This window comes from Pleurodeles waltl, chromosome 11 (genome assembly GCF_031143425.1).
Source record: "Pleurodeles waltl isolate 20211129_DDA chromosome 11, aPleWal1.hap1.20221129, whole genome shotgun sequence".
Lineage (NCBI taxonomy): Eukaryota > Metazoa > Chordata > Amphibia > Caudata > Salamandridae > Pleurodeles > Pleurodeles waltl.
In genome coordinates this window covers 908903732-908928208 of record NC_090450.1, presented here as the reverse complement: position 1 = coordinate 908928208, position 24477 = coordinate 908903732, and the positions used below count along the sequence as shown (strand labels likewise).

The 24477-nt window shown below is 45.2% G+C and overlaps 1 protein-coding gene across 7 annotated transcripts in view; it reads right to left on the bottom strand.

The window, feature by feature from the left end:
* HVCN1 (hydrogen voltage gated channel 1) overlaps positions 1-24477 on the bottom strand; it is a 264968-nt gene that overhangs the window by 17917 nt on the left and 222574 nt on the right. For all 7 annotated transcript variants that reach the window (XM_069214860.1, XM_069214861.1, XM_069214858.1 and 4 more), the window contains one exon: positions 16959-17071. In XM_069214860.1, the coding sequence (XP_069070961.1) occupies positions 16959-17071 (113 nt within the window). The remainder of the gene's footprint in view (positions 1-16958; positions 17072-24477) is intronic.

Sequence of the window (24477 nt, the reverse complement as noted above, 5' to 3'; positions counted from 1 at the left end):
GAAGATATACTGTACAATTTGTGAAAACTTCTCCTCAATTAAAAGGCTAACATAAGATTTCACCAAAGACAATTACATTGCTAGATAACGTTGGTCAACGTTGCTCACAATGAAGGATGGACAAGCTGTCAGGAAAGTTTATTTTTACATCAGTCAGCTCCTCAAACTGCTGCCCTTTATATGGTGTCAAAATTTCACAAAGCCACAAAATTCCCACTTTCTTTCTTCACAAACATATTGTATCTTGACTTAACAGCATGTTTGTCCCACAGTATAAATCTGGCGACCCCCCATCCACACTCCAGTACTGGTATTGAAGACACATTTTCTAAAGTATACCAAGGTAATCTTAAAATGGCTCAAGAGCTCAAGGAAAGCAATGATATCAGGATAAAAGCAGATGTGAAAGAATTATGCTCATTCCAAACATAACTAAATGGGAAGTTCTCAAGAGTAGCTTAAACTCAGAACAAGACTCATTTTCAGTTACTATTTCATGTATTTTGAAATGCACCGAATTAGGTCCCAACGTTGTGGGCTGCTTTTGACGTTGTAGTGTAAACATGGTTTTAATGGGATATGTATACTTCTGAAAAAAAGAGGCAAGGGAAGAGGAAAAGTAAGAAAAGTAAAGATTATAAGCCGATACCCTTAAACTAAATTGGAGAGAAAAAGGTTCCTGAACGACTTGAAGAAGTCAACCTCATACAGCTAGTGGTTTCTGGAATACAATATGGTAAGTCTTTCAAGCAGATGCTCTGACAGCATGAAGAGAGGAAGGTAAAGAAAAAGAGCAACATTGCAGCCCTCAACTCCTTGCTCACAGGCCAAGATCTAGAAAACCTCTTTATAGAGGAAGAAAGTGGTCAGGAATATGGAGTGTACCCCGCAGCTCTGATGAGCTATGGGGTTGATATCGAACAGTCTTGGTAACCTTAGTCCCTTGACCCAGCTAATGCAGAAGTGCTGGGTGTGAGCAATATGATTTCTTGGTGGTGCCAACATTTGCCTGACAAGGGAAGACAACAGTGCGAAAAGATGACAAAGATGTTTCTCTTCCTGCTTCTGCGGTATGCATCCAATGTAAAGCTCATCCTGATAGTATACCAGCACTGAATTAAAGTATCCCTGATACGATAGATTCAGGCCTGTTTAAACACCACCATAGTTGGCAAGAATCCATTTGCAGAAGAAGTCATCAAAGCTAATACCAACAGGTAGTGGGAATGCTGCTGGTGACCCGTTTGATGTAATTTCAGGGCAAGAGACAGGCTTACCGTATCAAGATATTCTTGCCACTGCCATACCACAAAGATCCAACCAGAGTTTCGGTCCTCTAAGCATCCACAGAGAGCAGGGTATCAACTGAAGGGCAACAACCAGAAATGGTGTGACAACCCCCATGGAGGCATGAGACTTTCACTCTGCAAAAACAGGGTATTTCTCATGGAACGCTGAAGGAAAAATGATCAGGATAAATAGGGGATGGACAACCAGGCTTTCATAAAAAAGCCTCCATGTCCAGTTAAATCACAAAATCTCACAAGCAATCGGAAGATTGAGGTTCAGATGGAAGTTCAGGCTCCACAAGGGTGTGATAGAGAGGCACAGGGGAACCATGGGAATTACTCTATGTGCTTGCTGATATAGAAGGGGTACAATGGCATTCAGCCTACCATGGATGTGAGGATTGTCAACATATTTAGCTGCAAGCATTCTTTCAGCATGAGCACATTAGCAGAAATGGTGCTTGCTGAAAAGGGGATTTATATGTTTCCTGGACCTGGAAGATGCCTATGTTCAGGTCCCTCACCAAAAAAAGCATCACAGATAAATCAGACACAGTTGGGCAGACATACTCACCAATAAAGTGTAAAGTCATGAGCATGGCGTTGGTTACATTGCTCGCTATACCCAACCATATATTCTCAGTTTTTTTTGCTTTTTTATCTTATGCTCACTATACTTATGCCCAGGGGCCACGAGTTCAAACCCGGTGTACAAAACTATTTTTAGTGAACTCTAAGCTGAAAGTACAAGGCTTAGCCTTTACTGATCATTTTGAAACCTAAATGTAAAAATATACAAAAGATTACATTTTCAAAATTGACCCAACATTTTTAAGAAAAATAAATTATGGATTACAACTAACTGTTGGTGGAATTGAGGACGTGGTGCCATTAAAAGTAGCAAAGAGAATCCCCTTGCCTTTTGGCATCTGAAAGAACTTTTCTTGTCTTTAGGGAAGGCAACGGGGGGCACTTTTCTCAGGGACAGCTACTAATTGCCCTGCTGAAAATGTGAAATTTATTTTCAGAAGAGGGCCCTGGAATCTCGCTTTCCCCTCTCTTCGACAACACAGAGGGTGGCGATAAAAGGTTTCCTGGTGCTCCAACACAATCCTCCTGGGGCGCATGGCAAGGCTGGGGTGTATCTGCAACCACCTCCACATTTCGGTCCTAGGATGGAAGTCTTTTTTCCTTTTTGTCTCTCTCCAGTATATCACACAGACCAGGAGATATCTTCACAAGCTGGCTAGTTCAATTCCTGCCCATCTATGCATAATGGATCATTGACTTTCAAGCTACAACACTGCTTTTTTTTTTTAGGTCAAGATACAGAGAGTATTAAGAATCTGTAAGACTCCATGCCATCAATTCTTAAAATAAAAAAGGTACAATAGGAAGTACATAGAAAGAATGAAGTTTGGAGCAGCCCCTTTCATCTACTCGATTTCATGTGCTTTTCACTGGTTGTCATTGCCTGAATGGACTGTCCATCAAGGACCCACACTTCATGGATTGTTACGTTGTCCTATTAGGTTTTAGTGATGGGGCATTCAAGATTTTTTTTTAAACTACAGATGTGACATTATAACTGTGACTCGAGGTGTATATTTACTTTCCTGACATTAGGACATTATACTTGATGAATTATGCCAGTTTTGTTTAGGAAGTGGATGCTTTTCGATGCCCCAGTCTATCTCAATGACACCTTGTTAGTTACTAATTACCCTACCACATAGGGTAATTTGTTGCACATTGCTGCACCATAGCATGTTGCAGTTAACCTTTTCGCTGATAGTGTATGACGCAACAAAAATACTCGTGTTTTGTGTATGATGCATTCTTTTCTTTTAAAAGATTGTATTTTTTTTATTTATTTTTTTACATACAGAGAATCACGAAAACAATTTCAATGTGTAGCTTTTGCCTGTGAGAGAATACAGGATAGTTGACTAGAAATAGTGATAGCGTTCATATGTAGAGCCAGTTACAAAATCAGTCTCCCCAATACAATAACAAGAACAGGAGGGGAGAAACAGAGACACTGAAGGGGCGAGGGAAGGTAATAGCACGGTCTTCTGGAGCTATAAAGGACACGGGGGAAGCAAATGAGGGCGGCCTCACACAGCAGGTGTTTTCAGGCAAACAAGGAGACCGCTCAAGTGTGGGAGAATAAAATGAGTTGAAGAGCGGTGTTTAAACTAGTAGGTGAAGCAGTGGGTGATGGTGCTGGGGTGCCGGGGAGGAATCATCAGGTGAGGTGAGCTGGACAAACTCCAACATCAGGGTACCTCGTTCAGGAGAGATGGGGCATCTACCGATATGCCGGGCCTCATAGCGAAGAGCTGTGCCCTCAGCGGTCCCCCATTTCTTCTCCGCGCCCACCCATGCCTTCAGTGACGGGCCTGTGGGCCCTTTCAGTGTTCTTTAGCTAGTAGAAAAGCTAAGCTGGGAAATTACATCCAAACATGCCGCTTCCGTCGTTTAAAAATGCCGAGGGCGCAGGCTTCCCTGGAATTTAAATCTGGGAGTGCGCTGACCTCTTGCAGAATAGCGTATATGCCTTGCCAGTAATTGTGAATGGCGGGGCATGACGATGACATGCGTTGCAGGTCTGTGGTGTCCACCTGGCAGCTAGGGCCGGCTAGTGTAAGATGTGAAGCTGAGTATTTTTAAATCTCACATTGCAAGTGACTTTGTGAGGAAAAGTCAACGCTCGTGTCCATTCTTTATCATTGAATACCCTCCTGACATCCTCTTCCTATTTGTTGTGCAGGAGGGTTAGGTAATCCCAAAGTAACTGAGAAGGGCCTTGTGGAGACGTGATAAAACGTCATCCCTCATCCACGGTAGGTAAGATTTGGAGTACTGAGTGCACTGGGGGTTCTGCATTCCGAGTGTGCCATAGTTGGAAAAACGTGTTATTTAGTTGACGGCAGACGAGGAATTTCCCCGCTGGGAGGCCAAAGTCCTCCTGTAGTTGTCCAAATGAGAGCAGGCGGCCTTCTGGAACAGATCCCCGATCGTAGTGGTGGAGCAGCTGTGCCAGCTACGTAAGGCCAAGGAAGAATAAATCTCAGGACATTTTGGTAGACCTGCCAAGGAGAATTCCGGAGCATATGGAGTCACCTGACGCATGAGGGCACGTGTTCTGGCAGTGCATTTGGAGGCATCTGGTGGTTGTCGGGCGAGGAAGATTTCTGATGATAGCAGGGCTGAGGGGAGCGGTGGCAGTTTCTGGCTGACGAGCAACCCATCTGGTCATCCATTGGAGCGGGACTGTGAGGAAGCACACCGCAAAAGAAGGGGCGCCCAGTCCTGCCTCTCCTGTGTGCAATTGCAATTTCAATAGTGCCACTCGGTGCCAGCCATTACCCCACATAAACTCAGTAAGTAAGGAGTCAAGAGCCTGAAAGAAGGTGCGCAGTGATGGCTAGGGGCAATTTGGTCCAGAAACTTAAAGGGCGCCAGAATAGAGCGCAAGTTGCCATCAAATATATCTATGATGTGTTGCTTTAAAAACTTGACAAAGTAAAGATGTACGCACACAAAGGCTTTCTTAAAATGCACCACACATTTTAGCTTTTTGTCTATGTTTCGCCCCTATTGATCTGCTGTTATACAAAAAAACACACGATTATCTAGCCAACATAAACTACTGAATTCTTCTTACTTATAACCACCCAGTATTAAACAATCTGCTTTGCACACAAATAATGCACATTCCAGTTACACTAACCTTTTATAAAGAATCTAAGCTAGTCACAAGTTTTTTTTAAACATAGCCTATCAGAATACATTATTATCCTTTTACAATTAGAACCCCTGCACTACAACTTCATACACACTAAGCACACACCACTTTCAAACTGTAAAACACTTATCAACATAAGCATATTTATTTAAATTATGATATAATACTGGCGTAGCTTGGAGCATCAAGATGGAGGTCGCATTCTGAGAGTGCTCAAGACCCCTCAGTCATCCGCTGCCATCAGGATTCCCCTTGCTCTGTAACATTGTATGTTATTGACCCTGGACCTTCCTTGCATGATGCCTCCCTTGGCGGCGGAGACAATGCCCTGGGTGAACACCACACAAAGAAGCTCCTGCCTCCTCCCAACTTGGTGGCCCATATGTGATCACTGTTGCTAAACTGCTGCACCCCCTGAGAGTTGCAACCTGTACTGCTGCTTTCGCTCTACGTCTGAGACTGCTGCTGGGAAGTTCTGACTACAGCCTGCCTGCAGGATCGCCCCCTACCCCGAACCCTCGTTCTGCCTCCTCCCCCCAGGGCCTACACACATTGTGGAGCAGGCCGTCACGGATCTTTCAGCCCTGGGGGTGGCATGGCCGGCCTTGTTGTTGGTTGAGGTGGTTGGGGGGAATGGTGGGTGCCCTACTATCTGTACCTGTGCCCAGATGCCTGCCCCTCGTCCGTCTGACCGGGGTTCAACTGCTGTGGGACGGGGGTCCCCTGCCCCAGGTGCAGGGCTCCACGGCTTCCCCTGAAGAAGCGGCATGCCGCGATGCTGTGGTTCCAGAGGCCTCAAGTGGATCTTCCAGCCACTGCCTAGCGTATGTGTTGGCGCTTGGCCTGCCGGCCCACACCCGTATTTAGAGGTGGCGGGCGGGCGCCCTGACCACGGCGCGGCCTTGTGGACACTGCTTTCTCTCGTGGATACCAGGTACGTCAACAGCTCTAGTGGGGGCCCCAACCGGCCATGTGGACTTTAAGCCAGGGGAGAACATAACGCGAGGCACCTCCCTGCTGACGCTGAGCTTCTTGTTAAGGGTTCCCCCCCGGGTTCACTTTTGCTCCTGGGGTGGTGTCAGTGAAATCCAGATGATCTGAGGCCTGTAAGCCCTGGAGACTGGGGCAACTCCACAAAGACTAGAGCCTGCTATAGCTTTAACACCAATCGAGCCAGCCTTGGCTGCAATAGTTGAGACCCGCGCAGCACATCTGCTTACAATCTTAAGGCTGCAAAACATTCTGCTATTCTCTTCATCCTGCGATTGGTGTGCGGGGGCTATCTACTTACCTGTCCCTCATAGAAGGTGCTGTGTACCTTAACTGAATAGACTAGGGCCAGGACCGGGAACTTCTTCAGCTGCTCGTATCTTCGGGGTGTGGAGCCACAGCCCCGTCCGCAATGGTTGTAAGAGCGGTCTCCTGAGGCAGCCAGGAACCCCTCTCTTCCCCAGTCAGCGGGCACCCCTTGTCCAGGATCCTCTGTGGGACTGCAAGTGCTACGGCCTCCCTGGAAGTCAATACCATTGGTGAGATAGCTCCTGCCTCTCACGCGTCTGATGTCCTCGGTGCTCTTGCTGTTACGGGCTGACTGGTGCCCTGGTCTGTGCTGGTGAATCCTGCTCAACCCCACACCCTACCTTCTCACACCCTTCCCCTGTGTCTGATACACTCATTCACAGATGGAATTGAGCTAGACTGGGGCAACTGTCACACGATCTGGCTACTCGTACTGCTGCATTTGCGGCAAGCGAGCTGGGTCATTCCTGGAGGTCTGATACAACGTCCTGCCTTAGTACCGCCACGGGCAAAGACAAACCCAACAGGCCCACTGCCTGCCCGAATAGATCAATATACTATGGGTCCTGGACAGACCCGTAGTATATTGATCTATTCTGGACAGTCAGGAAATACTGGGATAGACAAACCACCGTCATCAGATAGTGATCTGGCCACATTCTTATAAAGGCCATCCACACCTGTTAGGCCACTGTGGAAACCGAGATTGGGGAGGTAAATATTTATGTGGCTCTCTTATGGCAGGATTTGCGCAACGCTATGAACAGAATCTCTGACGCTGAGACCCACCTGTCCACAGTAGAAAATAAATGTAATCACCTTAAAATCCCAGATCTCCTGACTTCTTTCCCACACAGCAGAACTCCACCACTGTGCGGAAGACACTGAAAACTGCTCTAGGCTCAACAACCTGTGCTTCGTGGGTATGCTAGAGGGCGTGGAACCCTTACACGTTGCAGAATTTCTTGAAACCTGGCTCAAATTCTGGATGCCCACTAATCTCCTGTCCCCTGGTTTGAGATTAAAGGGCAAACAGAGCCCTGACACCCAAACCCATCTCCTGGGGCACCACATAGACCTATGATCGTCAGCATTGTTAATTTCAAAGACAGAGATGCTATCTTGAGAGAGGCTTGCTCTCCTCCAGACATTAGATGTGGAAACGCCAAGGTGCCCTCCTTTCCAGACTACACCAGGGAGGTACAACTTTAGCGTTGCACCTACACAGAGGTGAAACAGAAGCTGCATGCACTTTAGCTTTCCTATAGACTGCTTTTCCCGGCAACGATTGAGTTGTACACACAAATAGGACTAATTTCTTCAACAATCCAGAGGCGCGCTGGATGTGATTCACTGACCCAGGTGCCCCCTCCAGGATACCAGGCCCCCTGCAAAGGCAAAGATGGCTGCAGACCTAAGAACAAAGAGGTATTGCCCCCGCCAGGGCTGTGGGGCACCGGGGGCCCACCTCACCTACTCTGTCTCCTGACGGGCAGGACAAACCACCATCTGCCTCATGTTCCTCCCTGCCTTCCACTGTGGTGGATACCCTATCAAGTCAGGATGGCCTTCGAACTGTGGCCTCCACTCCTACTTAGCAGGTGGCGGACACTGACCTATCCATCGGGCTCTGTCCTGCATTGCCTGGTACTCATTTCCTCCTGATGGCTGCATCTGCTCCTACACTATAGAGGGGTCCACCACTCTGTTCCCGATACAAAGTTGTGTTGTGCTTTTGTTTCTAGTTTGTGTGACAGATGTTTCTGGGGTAGAACTATGGCGTGTTTTTTTTGGGGGGGCAATGGGATTATGTGCTATTTGCTTGTCAAGAGGGAGGGTTTTTCTTGTTTTGTCCTGAACATATGTTTTGCACTGCAGTCAGATACACATCTCTGTCTTAACTTCCATACCATACCCTGGGCAAATTGCCCATTCACACACCTGTTGGATGAATGCCTGGAGGACGCTTCCACAGGGTCCAGTCCTCCCCATCTATTTGGTCTGCGTGCAGTTATTTCACGCAGACATGGGGTCCTTGAAGTTGATGTCCTGGAACGTTAACGGGCTGTTGGATTGTGTGAAATGCACCACGGTCCTGAGGTACACACACCATTTCCTCTCAGACACCCTACTACTTTAGGAGACCATCCTGATGGGGAACCGCTGTTCCTTCCTGGCACACCAGGGCTAAGACAGGGTCTACCCCTCTGGCTATGGACAAAGGTCCCCAGGGGTGGCGATCTGGCTTCAGCGCTCCATCCCCATGTCTGTTACTCATGTGACATCTGACCCTCAAGGCAGTTTCTTAGCTCTTACCAGAATCCTTGAAGGATAAACCATGAACTTTGTATGTGCCTATGCACCCTCAGCGGTTTTAGATGCCCTCCTCAGAGACCTCTCCAAGGTACTGCTGGCCCTTCCAGAGGGGCTAAGGATGGTAGAATGCAACTTCAATGTGGTGCCCGTCCTAGATGCCACAGACTACCCCTCTAGTGCACTTTGGGCCAGGGCTCACCTCCTCTCAAACTAGACCTCTACTCTTGAACTTTGTGATGTACAGAGGGTGTGGAACCTCTGCTGCCGGCAATACATCTCCACCTCCGCAGCGCACCACACCTACTCCTGGAAAGACCTCCTGTTCATGCCACCTCCAGATTGGTGTGAGGTGTTCAAAATTCAGATCCTTCCACAGGAATATCTGATCATTCTCCTCTTCTTCTTCGTCCTGGCTCCCCCACCGGGGACCTGGGCCCCATATGGTGGCTCAATGCCTGGTACCACCAAGACAAATCCTACACACAGGCAACTGAGGGCGAGCTAAAGGCGTGCTTCCAAGCTGATGAGGGATCGGTTCGCTCAGTCGGCACCTTATGGGCTGCCAGTAAAGCCACAATCCTGGGCTACACCAAGGGAGGGTTGCATTAGGAAGATGGAATGCAATTGCTCCCAATGCTTGGCCCAATTGGAGGCCTGAGCCCTCCACTTGGAGACGCACCTTGCAACTGACCCCCAGGGAGACACATCCCAGCAGTTGTCCTTGGTGTATGAGGAAATTTGCCTCAGTCACTTGAAGCTGCTTAACAAATCTGGCGTGCTTTGATGGCAAGGGTTTATGGATAGGGGGTGGGGACAAGAACAGCAAACTATTGTACTGGCTTGCTTGCCTGCCGCCCACAGGTGAATAGAAACATACCTGAAATTACAGACAACATGGACAGACCCATCAGACTCTTTCGGATATAGTGCACACGTTCACCAAATATTACAGGCCCCTGTATGCAGCAACCCCCAAAATTGGAACCTGAGTCCACCTCCTACTCTTGCACGAGGTGCCTCTCCCTTGGCTGTCTCATTCAGAGATGCAGCTGTTGGACTAGCCACTATTGGCTGAGGAGGTGGGTGCAACGTTTCTGCTGTGGCCTCTGGGAAGACTCCCGCTCCAGACAGGTTCTCTACCAAATACTATACAACGTATCAATAAATGGTAACGCCCCTGGCTTCTAGTGCTCTTTAATGAAGTGTCAACGCCCGGGTCCTTTCCACCCGAGCTGGATACTGCCACCATTATAGTAAATCCAAAGACACAATTCCCGCCAACCTCCTGCTTGGATTATCGTCCGATTTCCCTCATCAACGGGGAGGAGAAATTCTCTGCTACACTCCTAGCCACCTAGCTCAAGCAGGTCCTCCACATGCTCATACACCGTGACCAGTGCGTCTTTATGCTGACCAGGAGCATGCGACGCTGTCTCTGGCAGCTCCATGTGGCTCTGGCCCACCGTCACTTGTTCTCACCTCACTTAACCCCGCTACTCATCGATTTCAAGAACACATTTGACACGGTGGTCTGGACCTTATTGGTCTGGACCTACTTGGATGTGTGCTGCAGAGGAAAGCAGGCTTTGATTTTTGTTTTTGCAGATTCATCCGCCTACTGTATTCCAACCCCTCCACACGGGCCCAGATCAATGGTATGCTCTCCAGTGAATTCCCTATCAGGTAGAGGACCCAGCAGGGTTGCCCCCTGCCCCCCTCCTTTCTGCACTGGCGATTGAGCTGCTGACCCGCCTCTTCTGCTGAGTTGTCAAGGTGTGGGGATGGCAGTGGGGAGGGAGATATGAGGATTGCATGGGGCTCTATGTGGATGATGTCCTTCTCTTCCTGGCGGACCCTATATTGAGCAATCCCTGCTGCCTTCAGATCCTTCAGATCTTTGGGGAGGCCTTAGTTCTCTCCGGCCAAGTCAGTTCTAGTACCCCTGGATCCGGTCTGGGATTGCGTAGCCTGGAAGACTACAATGCCAGTGCTACACCTCAGTTTCAAGTACCTGGGCATATGGGTAGCACTTCATCCGTAACTCACCTGGTCTCTTTATATCGGACCCTTAACGCAGAAAGCTAAACAGGACCTTTGCAGGGGGCAATCCCTTCCATTAAATGTGATGAGTAGGATTGCCCTTTATAAGATGATGGTGGTGCCCAGATTCCTCAATGTCTTTTAGAATCTCCCAATATTCCTGCCTCTTTGGTGGATTCAAGAGCTGGACAGGCTGGGGACTCTGGCATAAGTGCAGGCCTTGTCTGGCCCTTGGCTACTGCGCTCCATATAACAGTGGCTTGGGGATGACCAACCTTTATCTTTATTACCTAGTTTCCTAGCTTCTGGTAATACATGATTGGCTCAGCAGGGGCTGGTAAGATCCCACCTACCAGTTGGAATTGACTTCTCTGGGATTCCCACGGATTATGGCTAAGCTGTATGGATCTCTGATCCCTGTCTCTATTCCTGTGGTTACCAGGGTCGTATTTCTCAATTGGAGGGCTGCGCTCCGACATACCCAGTGGGACACCAAGCTCACGCTTCAAACTCCCTTACAGATGGCACATGGCTGCGTGAGGTGGTGGCGCTGGAGGGATTTGGAAAATGAGACCTCACTGGTATAGCGCAACTTGGTGAAGTGTGGTCTGGGCCCCATTTTCGTTTCCTCTAGGAGCTCCAGGACACTTAGGTACTCAACCCCTCACAATTTTACAAATACCTGCAGATTTGCCGTGCTCTTTTCCCCCACATAACTCTCAACACCCCTCCTCCTGAGTTCAGTCCATTAGAGGCCAAACTCCTCATGGGGGTGCTGGGCAGGGAAGGCATCTCCCATTTCAATCGCACTCTCATCACTAATGGTGACTGATGGGATGCTCTAGTGGCATCTCGAATCATAATTTTGTCCAGGCTAGGCCTGATTCAGACCTACTATCTCTACGGTGCCTCCATCACTCCCACCAAACTCCATCGAGCCGGCCTTCTCCCTGTCCCTGCCTGCCCTTGCTGCTCAGGTGCCCAAGCAAATTTCTATTATATGATATTGTTGTGCCTGATGATCCGATATTGGTCCGATGTGGTGAGTGAGCTGTCCAATGTGCTGGGCTCAGTGGTGCAACTTTCACCTTTGGTGTTGCTGCTCAGACTCTTGGAGGGTTCTAGGGGGCTAGGAGCTGATCGGGTGCTTTTGGCAACATCCACAATGATGGCGAAGCTTGATAGATGGAGAGCTTCTGCTCCCTCTACAGTATCGCAGTGGCGGCTGGGTGTGGACTGGTGCGCACAACAGAAGAGGCCAGTGTATGAGGCTAAGGGATGTCCCTTGAAACATGAACGTATATGGGGGAAGTGGCGGGGTACAATGGAATAGCCTTATTCCTCATAGTACTACGTGACCATGTCTCCTTTTGGGGTATTTGTCCTATGGTGCTTTTTACGTTAGTCCTGTGCAGTACCTGAACTGTATTTTTTTGTATCAAATGAGTGCTTTACTACTATGCAAAACTCAAAGTTATCAAAACAACACTTCATCTCAGGTTGGGGAAGGTGCACTAGGGTGGCAATTTGAATATCTACTATGCTTTTTTTCTATGTATGCCTTTCACCTTCATTTTCTGATTCCTTTTTATAACACTTTTCTGGGGGTATAGTTGGCTCTACTAATGCTTTCTGTTAAACAAATAGATCTCACTCCCAGCTTTCTTATTGTTGCAACCCAAGATGCAGCATCACAGTGGAATGTTCATTCTAGGACATTGAAGGTACCACCCAACCATAATTATCGAACATTTCCCAGCAAGAAGCAAGGCATGTTGGCTTTGCCATTGCTGTCATCCCCCCAGTCCCCAGACAGTCACAAACATCCGGTTTATTTATTTAAAAAAAAAACTTTTTACCAATGGGTACGTTTAACCTCCGGAAACAACATAGTACCCTTTGGTTATCTATTTTCAGCACAAACCATATGTGTTTGTTTTCCTCGCTTAGATTTACTAACATGCTAATGTTCATAAATCAAATGCAAGGGAAACAAGATGGCTGCCCACTGTAAATGCTTAGGGCAGTATTTCCCAAACTGTTGGATGGGTCGCAAGCTGATTTTTGGTGGGTCTGGAAAGTTTGAGAAATAAAGGTGCCTTTAATAGGATCAAACATATCAAGGCACTTTGCCTACTGATGTGCAAATCATAAATAGACACACAAACCTTTTCTCCACACATTATTAATTGTGTGCTATATAGTTTTATCAGTACAACCGTATGTTAGTTCAGATTTTGGGGCCATTTCAATGGAAAATGTACTGCCTGTAAATGACAATGCGCTACCACTCAATGCTTTAGTTGCATTCAAAAATCAATCCTCTTCATGTCTAGTACAGTTAGGTGGATCGAGAACGTTTGTCATTTTAGAAAGTAGGTTTTGGTTCTTAAATTTTTCGGAACCCCTGTTTTAGAGGGATTCCAGTCAATCTCCGAGGTTTGTGAGCACTGGAAAAATCAGAAGATTCGTTTCTAAAGTTCGATGTTTGTAAACATTAACAGAGATATATATATATATATATATATATATAGCAGGTGCATGCTCAATGGGCGCTGTGCGTTTGCTTGCTGCTCAAACAAGATGAGTAAAAAAAAAAAGCCAAACTAAAAATGACACGAACATGGAGGCAAGTGCTACTAATGCGCCAAATTTGTTACTTGCAGTTAACGGTGCTTGTGGGGATTTCCAAGTGAACTGGAAAACACAACACTTTTGTTGTTGGATCTCTTCTAACTTCTGACCAACAGGCGTTAAATGTAGGAAGATAAAACCTGAACTCTGTACTATGCGCAAAGTTTGGTGCAAATTAGTGAACTGCTGGAAAAGAAAAGGTGTGTGTTCTGACTGCAAGCTGTGTTAGCCGTAACTACTTAGGCATGAAGACCGTCACTAATATCACTAAATAAAGTCAGTGGCTTATGCACATTTACCATCCACAACTTAAAAAGCCACTAAAATGTGGTACTTATGGGGTGCTACACTACAGAAACTAGCCCCCTTACACCAACCATGCACCACAAATCTCATGTTAAACAAATAACTCCACTAAAGACATCAATGGTGACATCACACATTGCATTGTCCTCATCATTGAGATCGATGACATCACTAAAGCCAATCAAGGGCACAGTAGCCTATGGTCTTCAACAGGCTTTGAGTGCAAGGCCTGACCATCACGTAGGTCTTTGTTCAGGGAGATTATGCACTGAGCCAGGGTCTGCTTCATGTGTAGTCAGCAGGCTTTAGACACACACAACTTTGTTACAGCAAATACGAGGACACAGGTGACTTGTTAGGTAGTGGGGTGCAGCACAGCGGGGTTTACTGTGGAAAGCAGAATCTGAAAATTGCCTACATGCGGTAGGCAGTTTCTGTCCCTTCCTCCATGAAAGGGCACCTGCTGCGGATACTGCAACACCCTAAGAGAACAAGCCATGTCCATACTGGAGCGAAGTGACTAAAGGGCTTTGTCCACATTTTCCACCATCAAAGGACATATCCAAAATATGGTGTTGCACATCTGGCTTAAATGAGGTAGAATGCAATCACTGTTGCTGCCACAGAAACGCAGCATCTCTCATTTGGCAGAACCCAGTACATGCAACATCTACAGATCGGTTGCCATGGCCACTGAAGCTCTCTCTGGCTCCCAGAGATTGGCTAAGGCTTAGTCTCTTATTGCATGTAGTAAGATTACGATGTATGGGCCATGGCCACCCATGTGTGATGGGCTTAAAGGCCATCAACGGCCAGAGCATTGGCATTCCTGATAGATGTAGCGACTGTAGTTGAGACTCTTTTCCCAAAGCTATCATTTTAGTTCCTACCTAGAAAGGAAGGGCTGTGCAAGGCATCACCTGCATAACCACAGGTTTGAGCATAATTTGGAGCGGTATATTTTTGTCAGTTCTGGGAACAGACACCGAAACCAGTACTTGCATAACTGTAAGCCTTTTTCTCCATGCATGGTCAATAATGAACTGGCAATTAACTTCATGGGTGCTGCCTTAAACTCATAAAGGATATAATCTATGTCCTTTACAGACACAGAAAGAAATGTTTGGACGCTCTTCACTAATGAATAGAATTTTGCTATGTCATCTGGTGGACAGTCTCAGTGAGAGTCAGTCAGTGTATTGATACATTTGCCACAGTCATCCAATTTACCTGTCCCGGACTGTAGGTGATGTAAATGTTCTGCTTCCTGCAGCACATCATCGTCATTGAAGAGTACATAATTATCTTCAGAACATGTCTTGACTGAATAGGAGGCAGTAGTGATGGCAGAGGTACTACAAAAGGATGCAGTGTTGGAGCCGATCGGGGCTTAGCTGGTGTTATGGTAGGGTTCAAAGTGGTTGGAAGCGGATTATAATAATCCTGCACAGCACCATCACACAAAGGTTGTTAAATAAGGCTTAAAGAGACATTGACCATGTGGTCTTCTTGATCGTGTGACTGTCCATACTGTTCATCATAATACTTTTAATAATGAGGATGTTTGTACTCCCAATGTGACTCATCCTTTTCTTTGGAATGTCACCTTAGTCTCCTCTCTTGTTAGTGTTGACTTAGTTGTCGTCATCGTTGTCATTCCAATGGCATTTGGTGATCAGCTGAGTAGGTGTTAATTGTTGCTCCAAGAAGCCCTTCATCAGGGGACTTCCCCTTCACATCCAGATCTTGGAAGGTAGGAGAACAACAACATTGCTGAGCAACGTTTCAAAAGGCACTCGCCCACCACAGATGAGCTAGCAGTGACAGACTTTTCCTTTGGTGTCATCGATAATGTATTCATCGATTACGGTAGGTTGTAGGTGCTTTGTTGATGATGGAGTATGTCATCAATGATGACGTTGTTGATAGGATCCCGATCATCAATTGTGAAGTGTTTGTTGGTGTAGTCATTGATGACAAGGGGTTACCAGTGATGGTATCGGATGCCAACAGTGCTTTAAAGCCATATTGGCTGTCTAGGAGTCTGCCCCTCATTGGAGGGTTCATTGTTGTTAAGACGTTTTACAAAAGTTTAGAGTGAACCTCAAACAATGGCTTTTTGGCAGCTTATCCCACTTTCTCTTGGATTTCTTCAAGACCTATCAAACAGGTTCTCCACAGGTAGATAAAGGATTATCCTCAGATTTCAATTTACAAGGAATTTATGAAGGTAAGAGCGCACATAAGTGGTGTCAGGAGAGTGATAGAGATCTGAAGAGCTCTAATCACTGGCCTTCCTTTTCTGGAGCCAAAGGAGCAAACATTCTTACCTGTCAATTAATGTTTTTGCAGCTACTTTTCAGGATATCATACAGTCCTTTAATGATGTGGCTCATCTACTACATTCACATTTTTTCAAATGAGTCACAAGCACGGGATAAAGCTTTCTTTGGTGAATCTGTCACTTCCTGAAGTGAAAGAAGTATTTCTGAGTTTCCAGAGATCATTTTCTTGAAGCACAGATGTAAAAAATGGTACAAAGCAGAAAAGAAGGGAACTCCTAACCAAACAGTGAGTAGAAATCAGAACTCTGAACAGGACTCCCTCCCATATGAAATGCTGTAGAAATCCGAAGTAAGTTGCCTTTGGGAAAGTTGGAAATCAGGTACTTGCACCTCTTAGTAGTATTAAAACCCACATTTCACGGAAAACAATGAAATACCGGAAGATATTTCACTGTTTCCTTTGTAATATAGATTTCACCAGTCTCCAAATGAATGTAGAGGTTTACTGTTGTCAGGGTTTCTAGGATTATGCAGCACTGAAGAACAAATTATGAAGCAATGATATCTAAATTAAGGGGCAAACAAGCATATTACTCTGCACCTTCTCTGGAAGCATTAATTTCATCCATTTTAACTAGTAACAAAGGTTTTAGTGAAATCTAATATTAGGTGAAAATTGCATGACAAGCGCAGTAAATCCAGAAATATGCTGCCACATGATCTCATATATTCACTAGCTCTCACCACTGTCTGTAGTTTTATCAATTATTCATGAAAGGTAAACAGAACTGAAACATTAAAATTCAAATCACTGTCCATTGTTCGTCACACCTTCAACCAAAATGATTTGTCAAAGCAACTAACCCAAAATAACCATGCAATATATAAATATACATAAAGGTAACGTGTGATGTGATCCTATTTTACCATCTTCCAGTACGTGGTTACCAGTTATAATATATACATATATGATATAATAATATAAAATGAATATAGCTATACAGTACAACACGACTGTCTATGAATAGACACTCTTACTTGTTCTCTGTTTTGCTGTTGAAGCTGAGTAACTTGATCTGTTAGTTGTTTCTTCTCTTCCTTTAGCTTTGATATTCTTTCTTCAGCTCGTGTCTGAATTGATATAATTATTCCTGGAAGAAAGATACACATTTACAACAGAAGTACATGTACTATTTTCGACCATTTTCACCAGTGTGAACAATAGTTTATAAGTCCGATGCATTTACCAACTTAGCAGTGAGTGTCTAAACCATTCTGGTAAAAATCAGAATGCTTGGATTATTTTCCTTATGTTGACGTAGGCGTAACCCAAAGGTGGCAATCCATTTTCCACACAGATGTATTTTGAGAGTAAATAGTACATAACCATTTAACGCAGCCTCCCATAGATTCCTGTCTGTCCACCCAATAACTGAAATGCTCTACCCTCTGAAAAGACAAATTAAAACCCTGACTTCGCGTTGCACATTGGAAATCTCCCCTACTGCTTGCACTTTCTAGTTCTGTGCAATAATGTGTTAAGATTTAACTCAATAGTTGGTGATAGGAAGGCTGAGTAAAAAACTGTTTACCAATTGTTTCCAAATGTCATTCAAGGCTTTCGATTTTTTAGTCTTGTGCATGCCCCAAAATACATAATCAACTCAATAAAAAATATATACATATAAATGTGCACAGAGAAACTGAGCCCTGTACAGCCTTTAAACCAAGACTTTATATTAATCATCTACTCCAGCCATATACCACATACCAGAAGGAGGTACAGGCAATAATCAATCGCCACCTCATAGAAAAATTGTTCCATCTGTCACTTTCATTATCGAGTGTAGATGGGTCTTTCTCAGGATACTGAATTAAAAAAAAAAGTGTCATTTTGGAGAAAAAAAATGTTGCATCTGATTAACATGAAAAGTTCCTTTTCGTTCTACAGAAATTACATTTACCAGATAGAGTCGAGCTTAAAAACATTATCTACCCAGAATATTTATTTTAGAGGTTCTATGTTTTTCTTATAACTTTTTTGTAAATTGATGTTGTTTTACATTTGAACCATTAATATCAACCGGAACAAGAAGTTCGTGCAGAAAGGTTTTTTAATCAAGAGCACATCTCTGCACCTCGTGTTCTTCCGAACCATCGTTTTTTTTTTAAATCTTGGGCAAAAGGATAACTCACTGTTCACCCTTGGAGAAAATGCGATGACAAATTAATAAGCATTGACAGTTTTTATGATACCAATGTACAAAACTACTCAGATATTTATGCTCGGATTCTGCTCTGTACTTCCTATGTCTCCTTGAAAAATTAATAAAAATTCCCCCCCCCCCCCCCTCCCCAAAATGGTAAGGTTGAAATCAGAGCAAGGAATATTGTGCAAAGGTGATATAGATTAATGCACACCTATATAAGAGTTCAGAGTCCAGTAATTGCAATAAACAGAATGTAGTTGCTCCTGGCCACTCAAGGCCTGCTACACGTGGGTGTATAGCTGGGCCAGCATACATATGTAACATAAGAAGGATGCACAATGGCAACTATGTCACTGTGAACAACGTCACAAATGAAGGTCAAAAGCAAACCAGGTGCAGTCTTCAATTTTATTTTCCTTATATTGTTCAAACGTTCCTGACAGTGACCGCGATGCCCATGCCAGAAGGCAGACTTCCATCACATGGTATGGGCCTGTTCAAATACAGGGTTGATTCTGGGAAGAAGTATCAACAACTCTAATCGACATTACCAGACCGACACTACCAGTCGACCCCCTGTTGTGCTTCCTGGGAATCCCAAAGCACACACGCCACAACCAGTAGGCCATAAAATTCATTGACTTGGCATTTGTACTAGCATAAGGTTTATAGCCATGGCTTGGGAATCCCCCAGATGCTCCCCCCCACAGCTTTGACTACAAGACCTGTTCAAATGGGCAACTGAGGAGGTCACAGCCTGGCACACACTGTTAATACACCAGAGGAATGCACCACAACAGGAAGTCTGGGACACATACCTAGAAAAACTAGCAGTTAAGGCATCAGGCCTCCATGAGAGATAATACAGCACCCCCGCCTCCAGGAACTATCTCACTAAAACCCCGGTCCACACCACCAAAGCCTACCTCTGCTGCTAGATAAGAGTTGGGCCCAGTGTAGATATACCGCCCCGCCATACAAGTTCAAGATTAGCTCCTCAGTTCCAAGGGTACAAAGTTACAGCCCCTGTTGGCCAATTTTATAGATTAATAGTAGTGGGCTCCTAACAATTGGCGTGTACAGACACTGCACCCGATAGCGAGATTGTGCTACCTAAGGGCAACACTATGGGTGGACACTACACTGGCAACACATTGTACTGTTATAGAGTTGTTGTCGTCAACAATGTTGGCATCTTCTCACGACCCATCTGCACTTGTATATCCACATTACTGCACTTGAAATGTTTGCTCTATCTGTCAAATGTATATGCTTATACTGATAATAAAGAACTACTGGTAAAACAGGGTCTAATAAGTGTCTTATCCTAGTTGTATAATCACAAAGGCCTAAAGTCAGCTAGGCCTTGTGTTTGGAAATGACTCTGGTGTTGGACACCTGAAAAGTACCATCAAATGTAACATTTAAAGAAACTGGAAACTGGGTTCAGGTATGATCATTGACTGAAAATAGAATGACTTTTCTTCTAGCGGTCCAAAAAATAATCACAGGATTACAACGGAGGTTAATTCAACAAACGTTTCTGCTACAATTATACTCGAAACCTTCTAAAGGGTATAAATGAAAACTGTTGCGGTAAACACTGGGGATCTATAAAATATAATTTGTATGTTAATGGCCCAAAAGTGGCCCGTCAGGACTCCAGATATTGAATATAATCGTAGAAAAATCACATTAGTCCAGAAAAGAGTATGATCATCTTAACTTCCAAGTTGAGTCTAAATTGATCAAATATAAAATGTCTGATTATTAAGGGTGTTCATACCAGGCAAGAAAATAATGGTTTACAATTGTGTATCAAAAGGCATAACTATACTACATGATGGATTGGGCGAGGATTACAATGACAAGGTATGGTGGCCCACAGAGCAAATCCAATTGGAACATCCTTTTGGGGAAGTGCCCTGGAGTCTTCACACAGAGATGTACCAAACTCTACATCTGTCTGGTAAGCAGATGCGCTCTGAGAATTCAGGACCAAATCAGTGTTCAACAGCGGTCAACGCTATTTCCCTGACCCTTTGTATCTCTCTGGAGCAATCGGGATTACTGTGATTCTTGCAAGGTGGGATTATATAGTTTAGAAGGAAGGTGAGTTTTGCACAGTGAGGAAAATGTTTGACATGGGTCAAATCAAATCTTTTGAGCAGGTCAGGGAGGTGTTTGACCGGCCTAAGAGGAAGCATGTTCAAAATTTCCTGATTAGGCAGAGGGTTTTTCGTCCACAAGCAAGAGCTGGAGATAGTACTTAATTTGAGCCAGTGGTTGCCGGTGGGGCCCACCAGCACTGATTTTGGGGGACCAGCATTTATTTTTCCTAAACAGGCTTTGATCTAAAGCAAGAGGCAGAACACAATGAAATGGGAAAGGAGGAGGAAAGTAAAGGCAGGAAAACAGTAATAAAAGGAAAATGTAGGGCTGAAAAAAATCCTGCAAGAGTAAGTTAAAGAGGCCATGAGTGTCTGCAGGTGGCTTAAAGAGGCATGAGGTGGAATCAAGACTACACAGGCTTGGAATGTGGCACTCGACCTTCAATAATGCTGGTCACAGGCACCTGAGCAAAACTTTGGGGCTCAACAATTATTCTTATTCAAATTAAGCACTGGCTGGAGCCTCCAGATAATAGATACCCTTGTTTAAAGTTTAAGCAAGCCTTAATCCATAGGATTCCTTGGATGTATCTCTTTAGAACAAAGTACCTGGGATGCGTCAAAAACAAAGATGATGCCGGCCACAGTAAAGGTGAGGCACTGGAAAAGCAAAGCAATGTGTTGGTTCCTTACTGCGCAGGGGAGATGATGTACCAGTTCATTCCTCACAGGTGAGACGATGCATCGGTTCCTAACTGGCATCTAATCTTTCCCCGCAGGAAAGGCGATGTGTCAATTTCCGGCCTTGGTTCCTTATTGCCGTGGGGGTCGATGAAAAATTGGCACCCAGGGATGATGCGTGGAAGCTCCAGATGCGCTGTGTTGATGGGACCACAGTAAAAAAGTGCTGCATCGATTCTGCAGCCACGAGACAGACGTTGTGATGATTCTCGAGCCGTGAGGCAGGTAAGGCATAAATTCTTAAGCCGCAGGGCAGACGCTGCTTTTACTCGTTCCGGCGCAGTGCACTGATGTGTGGATTTTCACCTTCAGATCACCAGCTTGCCCTTCCAAGGGCCCAGGGTCTGAAGTGGGTACTGCTTGGCAAGTTAGGACTCGCAGCACAACAAAGCAACAGGCAGAGTGTCAGTCCCTCCGGCAGCATCCAGCTCTTCTTCCTGGCAGAATTTCCTCAGTCCAGAAGGTTTCTAAGTAGGTAATGTCAGAGGGCAAGTACTTATACCCATTGCTGTCTTACAAGTAGGCAAACTTCAAAGAGAAGTCTCTGTAGTGCACAAGACCCTTCTTTTCCCTGCCCTCTCCCCAGGCACACTCCAGGGGGTTGCAGACTGCTTTGTGTGAGGAGAGGCACAGCCCATTTCAGGTGCTAGTGTCAGCTACTCCCACCACTCTAGCTCAGGAAGACCCATCAGCTTGGTGATGGCCCATCAGGATATGCAAGGAACATCTACCTTTGTGTGACTGTCTAGAGTGAATGCACAAACAGACCAACTGTCTTCCTGACCCAGACGTGTATTCAGCAGACGGGCAGAGGCACAGAATGGTTAAGCAAGAAAATGCCCAGTTTCTAAAAGAGGCCTTTTCAAACTTACAATTCAAAACCCAACTTCACCAAAAGATGTATTTTTCAATTGTGAGTTCAGATACCCCAAACTTCATATCTTTATAGGCTCCCAAAGGGAATTTACACTTAAAAGATATTTCAAGGCAATCCCCATGTTACCCTACGGGAGGGATAGGCCATGCAATAGTGAAAAACAACAATTATCAGTATTTCACTATCAGGACAGGTAAAACACACCATTACATGTCCCACCTTTCAGATACCTTGTACCCTGCCCATGGGGCTACCTTGGGCCTACCTTAGAGTTGACTTACAGGTAATGAAATGGAAGATTTAGGCCTGGCAAGTGGGTGAGCTTGCCAGGTCGACATGGCAGTTTAAAACTGCACACACAGACACTGCAATGGCAGGCCTGAGACATGTTTGCAGGGCTAGTCATGTGGGTGACACAATCAGTGCTGCAAGTCCCACTAGTAGCATTTGATTTACAGGCCCTGGGCACACCTGGTGGACTATACTAGGGACTTACTAGTAAATCAAATATGCCAATCATGGATAAACCAATCACCAATACAATTTAGAAAGGGGGCATTTGCACTCTAGTGCTGGTCAGCAGTGCTAGAGTGCCCAGAGTCCTAAAACCAGAACAAACGAGTCAGATAAAATAAGAGGAAGAAGGCAAAATGTTTGGGGATAACCCTGCAAAAAGGGCAGGTCCAACACACAGGAAAAACAATATCCCACTTGCTCCTATCACTTAGCAGCAAAACAAGTGATCCTGCTACTATGGGTCAGTAATATAATTACCAAATTGATCTGTGGCTGCAGAAACTAGGGTAGGAGAAATTTGTACATGTGGGTCAGTGAAGGAAGAAACTTTCACAGGAACTCTGGAGGCTCGTGTTAGCACTCCTGATGACTTTCGAGTTGCTTATGATGCCTGTGAGGGCTAAATGTTTTGGATGATATTTCAGTCAGCTAATCCTGGAATCTAAGGTCCAGGACAATAGTACCTTATGTTGAACTTGGGGAATCATGCTAGAGTACCAGCCATGTTTGCAGTGTCTAGAATTGAATGGACTTACATTTCCTGGGGCAAAGGAGTGGTTTGGTAGGTTTGGGTGCTTTTGTGGGGCAAGGAGGGCAGGAATTACAAAACTAATGGTAGTTTATGGGGCTATTCCACGCTCGAGCTGATAAAATGAAGTTGCACATTCAAGGTGGTAATGCCTGCTTTCAATGCTGTAAGAATTCAAAAAGTCACATTAAAAAAGCTATTGTAACTGAAAAGGTTCAACTGTGGAATCCTGTGTAAAAACAATGAGTGTGGGACAGCCAACAAGAAATGGTTGAGATCTGGAACTCCTATGGAGAACTCAGAGTGATATGCTGCTATATGCTTATTTAACATGCATGTTTTACTATTACTTTTACTCGATCTTACCAACTGCTATTCGCAGTAACACACTACGTATATAATTATTTGAGGGTTTTATAATTTACTTATTTATTTATCCATTTACATAGCACTCCTGGATGCATCAGCTTGATTAAACTTTACACTGCAACAGTAAGTTAACAAATGGGGATTACACTGAGATGGCGAGTGTGTCAAACAGAGAAACAGACATAATCAGTTTAGGGAAGGTACTAAATGTAGCATTTCAGTTACTTAAGAGAGCAGAAGTGGATAGCAACATTGTTCAATTTGCTAAAAAAAAAAAAAAAAAATTAAGAGGGTGAACGTGGCTCATTAGGTAAGTGGTGGCATGTGACTGCGACCCGAAAGGCCAGGCACTATATTTACAAGGCAAGATTAAATCGTTAAGTTTTCTGGAGTTTCCACAAGAACAAGTTACTTAACTTCGGTAACACCTTATCTCTTAAAGACTATCTAGCCATAGATTCCTTACTTTTGAATATCCCCAGGCATTAGACTGGTTCTGGTTCTGGAAGATTTTCAAGCAGTACCCCTATGCGCCAGTAGGTGGCATCGTTCAGCTCCATGTTGGCATCATCCGTGCTAGAAGTGACATGCGTAGTACCTCTATAGGCCACACCTCGGCATGCTAACATCAGGAGCGCGGAGCCACAATGAGAACTGGCCACTGGTGTGGGAAAGACTAAGGGCCTTATAAGGAGTTTGACACGGACGCGCTTTTCACTGCCCGTAATTTCAGGCAGTGAAAAGCACAACAGGGCTGTCAATGGGGGCCTCTGCACTGCCCATGCCAAGTGCATGGTCAGTACAGGGGGCCCCATAGGCCACCGGCAGCCAGTCTCCGGCAGCCTTTGAACGGCGGTGGGACCGCCATATAAAAGCCAGTGGAGATTTGGGGCGTAATCCTCAGGGCAGCGCTGCTTGCAGCGCTGCCCTCGTGGATTAAGACCGCTGGCACCACCAGGCTGTCAACTGGCAGCAACCTGGCTGTGCCGGCGCTCAGACCGTGGTGGCTATGCCAGGGTCATAATGTGGAGGCCGGACCACTAGTCTGGTGGCCCCAGGATCACCAGACTCGTAATGAGCACCTAAGTCCCTGAAAAGGGTCTCCCTGTACCTCAACCAATTTGAAGAGCGCAAAGGATGGGAGGGTTGGTGAGGAATCTGCAGGTAGATAGTCTACACAATATAAGTGTTACCAAAGATAAAT